General features: G+C 41.5%; 1 protein-coding gene across 1 annotated transcript; it reads right to left on the bottom strand.

Annotated features, from left to right (window-relative positions):
- Window positions 1–2,385: 2,385 nt before the first annotated feature.
- On the bottom strand, window positions 2,386–11,607 carry PIGA (phosphatidylinositol glycan anchor biosynthesis class A). Its single transcript, XM_005491801.4, has 6 exons — window positions 11,424–11,607; window positions 10,547–11,205; window positions 9,859–9,991; window positions 8,690–8,822; window positions 7,319–7,525; window positions 2,386–5,691 (listed from the first exon to the last, which is right to left on the bottom strand). The coding sequence occupies exons 1-6, from the start codon at window positions 11,462–11,464 to the stop codon at window positions 5,428–5,430; spliced, it is 1,437 nt and encodes a 478-aa protein (XP_005491858.3). The 5' UTR covers window positions 11,465–11,607; the 3' UTR covers window positions 2,386–5,427.
- Window positions 11,608–12,846: the final 1,239 nt, after the last annotated feature.

Genomic DNA, 12,846 nt, shown 5'->3' with positions numbered 1-12,846 from the left:
ATAAAACCAAGTTATTACATTTTTACAAAACTTAACCCGTTACAAAAGTATTACATCTACCTTTCCTTACACAGTAATTTTAAATGCCTGAAGAAGCTATGGTACTTGTGAATACATTTAATCACTTTAATACTGTTTGCCACAGACAGCTGAAGATACAGATTACAGAACAAGAAAAGTTCAGTTAAAGAATCACAGAAAAACCAAAATATTGGTTTATTGGCAGTTAATTCTCCTCAGCTAAGAAACAGAGGAGAAATTAGCAAATGAAGGTGGACCAAAAACCTGAATGGTCAGCCCAGAAAAATCTGAGATAATGAAAACATTCCTCCTGGAGCCAGAGAAATAGTAAAAGCTGTAAAGAACAAAATGTTGCATGCAGAAAAAAAGAACACATAAAAAATATTACGACCATTACAAAGTAAAGTCAGCCTGAATAATGGAGAAATCTTTCTCATGTAGTATTTACAAAACTGTCTCTCAACAGGAGACAAGCAGGAAGGAAGAACACCTTTTAAGAGAAAAAAAAACTAGAAAACCAGGGTTTTGGTTGCAAAGGAAAATCATTGATTTTTTTCACAATCAGCCTGTGGAATTGTACATGTCCATAAAACTCAGAAAAATACAAGAAAATCAGGTGATTGCAACTGAAATTCTTTTATCCCTAATGGAATAATACCAAAGAGCTCTCCAAGTGCTCTAGAAAACCACAGGAAAGTTTGACTGCTTGGAAGCAGTCACTGGAACATGACTCTCCCAGAAGGACTAACTCTATTTGTGTAGCAGCAAAATCACCCTCCTGGCTTCAGAACAAGACAAATTAAGATTTTCAGTTAAATTATTCAGTGAGTCATTTGAGAAAAACTTGTGTAATCTCCTAATCTGCTCTTAGCATACAAGAGCACTAGGGAAATTAATGCAGTGGATGTAAAAGAAAATTATCATTGGGAAGGCAGCTGAACAGCATGGTGGAAAGTATGAATGCTGGTGAGGGTGGTAGTCAGGCAAACAACAGCAAGCTTGGGTGTGATCACTCAGAAATCTCTGGTATTTTTGAAACTAGAGAGATGAGCAACATTGTGTAGGCGTGAGAACAGGCGGAACACAAGAGCAATGACAGTGCAGACACAGGATTGTCATCGCTCTCCCTTGCTCTTTTGAGCATCACTGCTGTGAGCTGAGTGAGGTGCATTATGCAATTCCATTAACAGACTTGAGTGAACAAGTCAGCCCCCTGTAGAAAAAACACACCTCACTGATTTATGCAAGATGCCCTAACTATTCTGTGAATCACTCTTCCTTAACTCTAGGATAAATATTAAATTGTTAAATCAAAATATCAAAAAATATATTAATCCTTCAAAAAAATTGTCATGAGGAGGTAAATAGATGTAGTTTAGCTACATCCTCCAAAAAACATGAAAAGTAATGTCTATATATGCTAGTTGACACACATGCAAGAAATAAGCAGAAAAAAAGGGCAATCCAACTTAGAAAATATCTCATTTTCAGTAAAGTTCACCTTAACTTTATCCAATTTCTAAGGAGAAACATCAGATATGACCTGAAGAATTTGGCAAGGAAATAAAGGGATGAGGAACGCTGATCTCAAAGAACTTCAAAGAGGTATTGGTCTATTCTTATGCTACACACACTCTGAATTACAGCAGTGTATTTCTAATATATTTAGTTGGGATTAGAGTATCCAATGTATTCAATCAAAGTAAGGCAACTGGGGAAAAAAAGGAGTCAGAAACGCACAAACAGAAGAGATGAGAACAAAGGAGTCCATACAGAGCCTGGCTACTTCTTATCTATCAGTTTGATCCAATAAATGACACTACTTCCCACACAAGCCTTGCCTTATTGGCATCCTTGGGTGAGCACACTCACAACACTCCTCTTGAAAAGAGATGTGAGAGTGACTCACGGGCTGCTCTCAAGCCAATGTGCGAGTGATCTCACCTATCTGCCACCCATCACCCCTGGTTATTGAAACTCCTGCTGCTGCCTGGGCAGGAGGACAGCAAATTCCAGCAGCATTCCCTGTGTTCCCAGGGAATGCACCAGCCCCTCCTGCTTAAACAAGCAGCTTGAAGAACCAGCATGCACAAGACAAGCAGCCATGCACAGTTAAAGTTCAATGAATCCTGCACAAGTAGCATCTCTAGAGTTGTGAGAGAGTTGAAGCATGTCAGGATCTGAAAGCAACCTGATCTACCTGTCAGGTTTACAAGAAAAATGTTAATTTTGGTAACATAATAAATTCAGACACATAGCCACATCCTGTCATTCGTTTTATTCCCTTAAAAAATATCCACCTTTTATCTCTGCCAACGTTCAAGTCATTAGGGAAAACTGTGGAAGTCAACATACTACCAAATGTCATGATGCACAGCAAATATCATGAGAGTAGTTTAATGACAGCAATTAAACACTAAAAATGTTGAAATACTTTTAATTTAAAAAAATCAAAATATTAAGCCATTTTAAGACTGATTATTCTCTTATTTATTTACATAAAGTCTGTATTTTACTGAAGCAGAAAGCACCAGAAAGACTTTTGCAATTAATTTTCAAAAGCCTAGGCATATATGAAAAAGGGACCAAATATAAAACAGGGAAAAAATATAAACAGACGCAGAAAAACTTGACCACAAACCAAGTAAATTACAGTAGTTACCTTCTTACAGATACATCCACACCCACTAAAACACAGTCTGAAAGACTAATCTTATATCTATACTTTACTTGATGCTTGTATGGTGTATTGCATGGTTTAACCTACAATTTTCAATACCTTGATTGACAGTGTCTGCACATCATGTATTGGAAACAACATCCCTCCTTGTGCCTGGGGATGGAATTTCATTGCAGTTTGGGAGGGGGACATTCTATACAGGTCTTCCTGCTCCTCCTACACACCAGAGGCTCTGCTCTGTGCAAGACCTTGCTTAATTAGTGTCACTCTCCCTTTCCTAACATTTCCCCGGTATTTCACAACAATTGAATGTTACCTGCAAGCACAACTGAAACATTTTATTTTTTTTAAACAAGTTATTTTATTAATTTCTAACCATATTCATTATCTCAGTAATTTTTCTTTGTATCCTACTTATTTTATTTAACCTTTTTCGTGTTACCCACTGATATTTTGTAAAACTGTAAATGTTTCTGTGGCATCATCCTTCACTGCACAAAGTCAGTGAGCAAATCATTCCCACAAAGCTCTGCATAATACAAGTGGTGATATTTGAGAAACCAGTTATGGGTTAAGTTTGTATGGCAGCTTGTACAGAAAGATGATTATTAAAAAACATTCTCATAGGAACTCCAACAACCAGTGGTGAAAAGCAGCATTATGGTTTGTAGTTCTGTATTTTCTAATTACATCCTCCCACACGTTAATGAAATGTATCCATTTTTTATGGAAAGGTAAATAAACCCCTAGATAAACTTTACATTTGGCTTGTAAACAAGACTATAACAAGGTTTTATTATGTTATTTGTAAGTACACAATGTTCCACAAAAGAAAACTTATTTTGAATAGATACACGCAATCCTTTTGATTTGTGTTTGCAGATGTTGCAGGAGACCAAACAGAACTAAAAGAGAACAAAGTATTACTAAAATTACACACACACATATATATATATAACATTTCCCTGGAGTGGCAATCAGTATTTTCAAAAGGTTGTTAGAAATTTCAATGCTTGAACAATATTAAAAAAAAAAAAAAAACTTAAAAAAGTAGAATATTAGCTTAATTCTACCCATTTATCCTTAAACCTTGTGGCACCATTTTAGATGACTTCCACTTTTAATGCAGAGTTTGAAAAACTCAAATTGTAATATTACACGCTGTATGTTACATATCAAAGGCTAAAAATTCTAGTAAAAGAATAGACTTTATATATGGCAATTATTTACATTATCTTTGTGTTTCATGAAAATATGTTCAATGAAATTATAAAATGCTTGTGTAATTACATCTCTACCCAAACAAGATGAATTTGGCAGAAGGAGTGTGTTAAATACTGCTCTTCAAGGGTTTGGAAACAGTGTTTTCATATTGCACAGTTTTAATATTAATACAGTGTCCAACAGCACACAATACTCCAGAGTCATAAAATAGGAAGCTTGTCATGATTAGTGATGCTTGAAAAAGAAACTAACCCAGTGCCTCAGACAAGGGGCAATTTTAGAGGTGGCCGACACAAATGAAACAAACACCTCTTTTCACACCCATTGGCACAATGCTGTGATGCCTCCTGCCCCAGAACAAATCACCCAGACTCCTCAGAGCTGCTCCTTCTCTGTCTCTCCATGAAAAACACAGCCATTGTTATTTCCACTTAAGGAATGCCTTCCCAAGGTATTCCTTGGGAGATTTCACATGCAGCACCTGCCAGCCAGTGTCTCTGATGTGGGTGAGGTGAAATCACTCACCCTGAACGTTGTCCCTCCCAGAGATGGACTGAAATGCCACTTTGGTCATAAGAAAGGGGAGGGAGAAAGAAGTGAGGGGGAAAGGATGGGTGGGTGGGAGGTGGAGAGAGCAGGTAAGCACGAGTGTGCTTATTAAGCCCTTCACAGTTTTTGCTCTCTCGCACATGTGTTACTTCACACTTTGGCACAGACTGCTGGAAGTTTTCAGGCCTGAGATGTTTCTAAAGGCTGTATTATCTCTAAATAATACTATTTCTTCCCCTATGTACCGAAAAACAAAAGCAAAACCCAAAATCACTATAAATTTACATCACTTTCACAAGTGTAAGGGAACAGAAAAAAATTAGCACCTCTGAAAATATCAGAAAATCATTATGGAATGTTGATTCAGCAACAGAATGTGCAACTCTGACTAGGGAAGAACTTCAAAATAATAATGCTAGGCAGGCAAAACACTGTCACTGGGACGCAACTGCTAGAACTAAGTCTCTGAACTTTACATGGTAATGGACTTTATGACTAATTTCAAGTGCCATTTTCATCTTAGGAGAAAAAAGGTGTATTTTGTTGAGATTTTAATTATTTTGAAAGAGGCCTTAAAATAAAAATCACAGTGAATATCAGGGATTAGCAGGGATTACATTAAGCTAATAATTGTTGTGTTTTGCTTTCCCAAACACTTAAATCCCTTTCTGCAATGTTCAAGTTATCAAGGAAAATCTTGTATTTTTGTTTCCAAGGCTTCTGACATATATAAAAACACATATTCTCCTCCCAGCTTTCAGTGCAAAAGAGATGCCCATAGATTTGCATTAATCCAAAACTGAACTAAGAACATCATCCTAAATTGAGGTAGCACATTGAACTAAGTTTCTTTCCAAGAACTTCAGAAAGAAACTGAAGAGTTTTAAGAGTAATGTCTCTGTCAGCAAGCATTAAAACCTTTAGTGACTGACACATTTCTTTCCTTGCGCAATTTAGGAGTTTGGAAGTTCTTCTTTAACTCTTCTTTTTTTTCCAAAAAAATACCGTTTAGTCCATGCACCCTTAGGTCCTGTAGCATCTATTGCAACATCAATTATGGAATCTGGAGTCATCCACCTCAGAAATGCCAAGAGAAGGAAGTTCAGAACAGCAAAAAAAGCAAAAATACACCCGGTCACGGGACCACAGTGAGTCATTAGTCTGTCAAGTCGCTCCTTCATTGGTAAAACCACTTCATCTGCAACTCTGTCATACACCTAAACAAAGAGGAGACAGAAAGTAACATCTTAAAAATGCATTGATTCTACCTCAAAATTCAGGCAGTACTTTATAATCACTCCACAAAATCAATGATCTAGTCTTAGCTACCAGATGGGACAAATATTGCCCCCTAAAAAGCTTTGCAGATCCTAAGTGCTGATTTATGAGTCTTGTTCTAGATATTTCATTCATTCATTTAAGGAGAAATATGAAACATTCTCTTCTTTTACACACTTCAGAAGTATTTCATTAACTAGGAAGGCTGCATAATTTTTCTCTCATGTAATATTATACTGAAAGGGCTGGAGGTTTTAATAGATTGAAAGGGTTGTAATCTCATATTCACATCAGTCCCAGGAAGAGCTTGAACATACAATTATTAGATTTTAAACACAATGATGGATGAACTCACAGGTGAATTTGGCACTATTCCAAATCTCTGTATTTGAACAATGAACCAAATCCTAATAGGCTCCTGGATTTTTGTTTAAAGAAACAGTAGTTCAATTATTGCACAAAGCAAATATTTGCTACTAGTGACTTATTATACAGGTCAATCACAGCCAACAACAAACCCACTACAAACCACTCCAAAAAGGCTTGAAGGACACAGTTATTTTCCTTATTTCCTTAAGAATGTTACAGACTCCTTTCTACAGGTAACCTTATTTGGTAACAAACAACAATCTTCTGCACAATTTAAGATCTATGCATACTTTTACCAATTCTATGACCATTTTCCTTCATGAAGTATTGGTGGATTTTTTTAAGAAAATGCTATATAAAGCAAACTCAAATCTAGGCTAACGTCTGTAAAAACTTTGCAATTCAAATGTCGCCTGCAGTTACAAAATCATAAAATGAATTATACTGATGGCACTTAAAAATATTAAAATAAACTGGTTGTACATGGCGCTTCAAGGAGGCTTGTGAGAGATATACAGTTGAGTGCAGTACAATCTAAGAGGCATGGGGTTCAGCTACTCTCTCCTCCCTAAAACACAGGAGGTGAAGGCAGAAGTGACACAGCTCCACAGTGTTTGTAACATTACTGCAGCCAACATTCTTCACTGAAGGCAGAAGTGCAGCTTTTCTACAGAAGTGCAGCTCTAGTTCTGGAATATGATTTCAAAACTATGAAAATAAATTTTCATTACAACCACAGCTTATGTAAACTCAGCTGTGTTCAACCTTCCAGCACTAAACTGCTTCTCATAATTTTAAACTACTTGTTAGCAAATGGTGAAGCTCTGTCATGAACTGCTCTTACCTTGTCATACACCTTAGCAGCACATTTTCCAGTTGTGCCAGAAAAGTTACTTCATGTCAAGACTTGAACAAATAGAGTAGAAATCTAACTAATGATCTAGGCTTTTCTTCGAAATATTTACCAGCAGTCATGGCATGTTAGAAAATACAAATACAAATAGAAAATATATCCAGGAGTTATTTGTGGGGAAAAAAACCATTTTCTCGACCTTTTAAAACCATGTATGTTTGAGAGGAAACATGCTGAAGAATTACACTGGAATATTCATGGTGAATGTGCCTAGTAATATTTCAAAGCAAGAATTGTTTCAGAAATGTAATTTCAGAGAATTTAAAAGAAGTGATTATACATACTTTCTCAGTTCTCTCTGCTACATTCCTCCACGTATAAAAAGTCTTTACTTCATTATGAACAGCTTCTGGAGATGGCAGAGTTCCTGATCTGAGCTGGGCAATAGCTTTTTCTAGTCCATCACACAAAGATTTCACAGAGGGCTCACACAAAATGATGAGATTTTCTGGAAGTACCTCTGGAATCCCACCAACTCTTGTGCTCACCACCTTTGAAATAAACAAAAGAAATGGTAACATAAGAAATGAAACTGTGTGACAGCAATGCTATTACATTGTTTAGATGCAGCTATTTAAAAGAATAGGAAAACATCATGGTTTGGGAACTTGACCTGTGTGTGCACTAAAAATGCAAACCCCAGAGAAGACAAACACAGCAGATTACCTTCACCATTGTCCAGAAAGATTCTTTGGTGATAAAACAGATGACTAACCAGACAGGTCTAATGAGTGGTTATGAGACACCTTTCCTGAAGGCGTGTGCCACAACACACAACTGAACCTGTGTAATCAGATTTTGGACATTTCTTCCACAGTATCTCAAAAAACCTGTTACCTCTACTTGCAGAGGATAATTTTACCACATACTTGAAATTTCAGTTTCCTAGGTTACTGAACACTTGCAAAAATTTATTTACATTAATCTGAATTATTATTTTTAAAGGAAAATCAGAAATTACTAAGACTCACATAGTGCAATCATCTCTAAACATTGGGCAATAAGAAACTGCAGAACTTCCTCACCTCTAGAGAAGAGATGGCAAGAGAGTAACTACAACTAGGTAGTAACTGCTGTCAAAGGATACTGAAGTAAAAAAAAAAATTGAAGTCACTCCCATTTTCTATACTTACTGTAAATTAGGTACTCTTATCAGTCTGTCTTCTTAATAAGGTTCCTTTATCTTTTATTGTGAAACTCTAATTCTTTATGGCTACTGACTCAACTTCTTTTTTGAGTTGTCAGTCTGAGTTGTAAATTAGCCAGGGCTTTTACTGTTCTCTCTCTCCAACTTATCTTGAATCCCTACAGAAGGAAGCCAATTTTTCTGCAGCTCCCTTCAAAATAAACCTTTGTGAACACCAACTACCCCAAAACTCTGTAAAGGAGCACATACAAAACAGTATTTGGCTAGTTCAGAGAACTGAGAGCAGATCTACATGTCATTGCAAATTCTACACAAAATTCCTCTTGGAGTTAACCCTTCTCTCTCAGCTTCCAGGTGATCTGTAAATGGGGATAACATTTGCTTACCTCTGTCAAGACAGAGCCTCAGATGAAATCAATGTGATAAGCACATATTACTTCATTGTGAAATTTGTTTAAAATGGATACATGCTTTCTAGATACTGAGATTTTTTAGATTTTTTTTTTACCTGTAAACCACAGCTTGCTGCCTCCACAATAGCCATACAAAAGGCCTCAGTGAGGGAAGTGTTGAGAAAAATGTGCCCTTGGACCAGGACATTTCTGACATCCTGGTGTTCCAAGCCTCCTAGAAGACGCACCCTACATACAAGAGGAAAAAAAAACCAAAAAAACCAGAGATAAGCACTAGATTTGGAACATAATAATGCCACATATTCTGAAAAAGGTACCAATGGTTCACACTTATAAAGTGAGAGAACAAAGATGGGCACGCCAGTTTAGTTTTCTCTAAATTTCTCCAGCAATGGAGAAATAAAAAATCTTGCTTTTTTATTGTCACACTGAAAGAAACTTCTGAAAATAAAGTTGGTGGGAGAAGTTGCTGTTTTAATGACATTTGCCTTCAGAACATTGCTACTGAGCCTTCTAGTTCTGCAAGAAACGATGGCTTCATTCAGTTAATAATTAAGATTTGTCAAATGCATTATCTCAATTTTCAATGTGAGGTCTGACCAATCTGAGTCTGACAAGGGAAAAAGTTTTTAAGATATGATGATCAGGTCATGTCATCTTGAAGAGACTGGAAAACAATAAAGGGCAAAATGAGAACGATACTGACAATTTTAATTGGGGAAATCACTGACTAAAGCACAAAACAGGCAACAAAAAAACCTAGAAAATAAAATGAACATTCAAGATTATGAAACTGTTCTTGATCAAGAAAACCCAATAGAAATACATAAATGTATCTGTATCATGGCAACATTCTGGTAACATGGTAACACCAGGGAACATGTTTGTAGCACCACGAGAACACATATGAGACAAGCACTATGCTGAAGAGTTTCATAGTGAAAATAATTCCTAGCAGTCATCATGACATGCAATTGCACAAATGAGCTGTTAACACCTGATGCCATATAAGATCCAAGCATCATGGCTGCAGAGAAGGGCATGATAAATTTATATCTAAGTCACCTTTCTATGTCTCAATAGAGGCTCATTCAGGGCCTAATCATAGAAATATGAATTAACTTGCTGGACCATAGTCCAGCTCTCAAAGTCTTCAGCGTCTGGTTTATCTGCCTTGCCTTTAGCCTCAGGCTTTGGGGCTTATCTGGGGGAGGGAGGCAGGCAGGTCTCCACCCCTGAAGTACCTCGAAGGGTCAGAACCAACCTGTCATGCAGCTGGTATCTCTCCCGGACCTCTTCCAGTACGATTCGCTTTGGTCCTTCTCCTCCAACTAAGAAGTGTAACTCTGGATATTTCTGACACAGCTCAGGAATTATACCACTAAGCAAATCAATACCTAAGAGGAGAAAATTTAGGGCAAGCCATTATTTTATCTGATTTCAGAACTTCTCATGATGTAGCCCACATCTACAACTATATTCAGAAGCAGAAGAAGTGAAAAAAAAGGTCTCCTGAAGACAGTTAAACTGCTGTCCACAAAGATATGAAAAAACCACAACTTGGGACCTCATAGGAGACAAAAATGGAAAAAAAAATCACTTAAGTTGCTGTCACTGGATTACATAAAAAACAATTAAAACATTTCTAACAGAATATATAGATTAGGCCCTAAATCTTATGTCCAATATGAGCCAAACGTTCCATTTCACAAACTGACCAAAGCTTCTGGTCTCTTCAGTATTACAAAGGAAACACACCTCTGAACCCACCATGTACAAAAACAATGTACATTTCTTCTTCTTGAGTTCACAAACACAAAAGCTTGGAACGGCCACCTCACCACTCCCAGTGCAAATTCCAACCATACCACAGACACAGCCTAAGCCGTACCTGACCAAGACCTCTCCAAAGAAAGGAAACCAAAACAAGCTTACATTTGACCCCCCATTACCTTTTCTGTAAACGAGTCTGCTGACAACGACAATTGTTATTGTACTGTCATCCCTCCTGGAGGGGTCTGGGGTGAAGTCGGTGGGATCCACAGCGTTGGGGATGACAGAGACTATCCGAGGGTCCAGGGCTGCCCGCAACACCGTGTTCTCCTTGCTGGTGTAGGAGACGCAGATGATGTGGTTGGTGTCACACAGGGACACCGTCAGCAGCTTGTTGGTCAGCACCGAGCTGACATCGGCGAAGCCGAACAGGGAGTGGTCGGTGAACACGGTGCGCAGCCCCATGGTCTTGGCGTGGAACAGGGCGTCGTGGGCCATGGCCGAGAAGGAGCTGTGGGCGTGCACGATGGTCACCCGCTCCCGCACGAAGATGTACCTGAGCAAGGGCAGGCTGTGGAAGAGCGTCGTGGCCGTGGACTGGTTGTACATCACCTTCAGGGGCAGGTAGTAGACTTTCAGCCCGCTGGTGAGGTAGCGGACGCCCTTGCGGTGGCCGTAGGCGTGGGTGACCACCAGCACCTTGTGGCCGCGCTCGATGAGGCACTGTGACAGCTGGTACACGTGGCTCTCCACGCCCCCCATGTTGGGGTAGAAGAAGTCCGACACCATGCACACGCTGTGCGCCGCCGGGCCTCCGCCGTCCATGCCGGGCCCGCTCCTAAGGGGGGAAGGAACCACAAGGCGCCATCACTCGCCGGCGGCCGCCCGCGACGACCCCCGGCCCCCTCAGTGTCGGCGGCGCCGCCGGGCCCACCGCGAGTCCCGTGCAGGCCGCACGCGGGGAGGGGCGGCGCCAGGCCCCTGCAGAGCCCGGCCCCCGCGGCGGCGGCCCTGGGGAGCGCGGGCGGTGTGAGGGCGGGGGGACCATGCACGTACCTGCCGGCGGCCGGCGCTCCCTGCGCGCTGCCCGGCGCCATGGCCCCATCGCCCGTCACCGCCACGGCCACGCCCGCGCGGCGCGGCGCCGCAGCCAATCACAGCGCGGGGCGGTGTCACGCGGGAAAAACAGCGCCAATCGCCGCGCCGGACTGCCCCGGCCTCGCGCCCGGGATCCGCACAACTCACGGCCCCGCCCCAAACCCCGGCCCCGCCCCGCTCCCATCCCGGGATCCGCCCCAGTTCCTGGCCCCGCCCCAGCTTTCATCCCGGGATCCACCCCAGTTCCCGACTCCTCCCCAGTTCCCATCCCGTCTCCACCCCGCTCCCATCCTGGCCCCGCCCCAGTCCCCGGCCCCGCCTCGCTCCCATTCCGGGATCCAGCCCCGTTCCCGGCCCCGCCCAGCTCCCACCCCAGGATCCGCCCCGCTCCCATCCCGGGATCCAGCCCCCCTGTCGTCCCCGTCCCAGCTCCGCCTGAGCTCCCCTCCCAGGATCCCGCCCCAGATCCCTATCCCGGTGTCCCGCCCCGTTCCCGGCACCAGGCACCGCGGGCCCGGCGCAAAGGCAGCGGCGATGTCCTTGCGGGAGTGGGAAGCTCGTCCCGGACGGCTGTTGACAAAAAAGTGTAGCACGGAGCTGCTGAAAAAGTGGCATAAATGCCGTATGGAGATGGGATTGCCTCAAAATTCCAAAGGCTTTGCTCTGCCCCCAAAGGAGAAGCTCTTCTGGTGGGTTTGGCTCAGTTACAGCTGGAGCTCCCGCAATGTTCTAGACTGTTCTGCCACAAGTGCTGAAAGCTTATTGTCTCTAAATGAAAATAAATTTAAAAACCATGTTTTTTATAGGCGGCCCGGGAGATTGAACACTGGGAAAGAAAGGAGCTGGGTTGGCATCACTTTGCTGTGTATTCCTGGTCTTCTTGAGCCTTACCACCAGCCTTTTTTGCAGCTCCAACACGCTCCTGACTGCTGCTGGCTGCCAATAAGGGGGTTCATGCCTTTCCTGTATGTTCCCAAAATTGCATTTGGCAGCTCCTTCTTCTTGCCAAGATTTCTGATATGAATTTTGTCAGGTTTGCCTGTCATGACTCCCATGCAAATGTGCTTGTTGTGAGTGACAGTACAAGCTGACCTAGGCTGGAGTGCTGGCTGGGTCCCTGTTAGTTGAAGCTTGGACAGATGTGGTTTGGAGGCACTGATCCCAGGAAGGACTGAGGAAATCAGGCACTTCATTCTGGGGACTGAAAGATGTGAAAACCCCAGCTGTATTGAATAAGAAAAGCATTGCTCATTGATGGAATTTTTTTCATGTGTTCAGAAAGATGGGACCAGCACTGGCAAATCTGATTTCATCATCAGGTGGGTCAAGAACCTGAATTCTAGGGGGAGAAGCTGAGTGTGAGGCCAGAAGAGGAGAAGCT

Source organism: Zonotrichia albicollis, chromosome 2 (assembly GCF_047830755.1).
Source record: "Zonotrichia albicollis isolate bZonAlb1 chromosome 2, bZonAlb1.hap1, whole genome shotgun sequence".
Lineage (NCBI taxonomy): Eukaryota > Metazoa > Chordata > Aves > Passeriformes > Passerellidae > Zonotrichia > Zonotrichia albicollis.
Note: the sequence above shows the minus strand (reverse complement) of the source record. Positions and strands in the feature narration are given on the sequence as shown.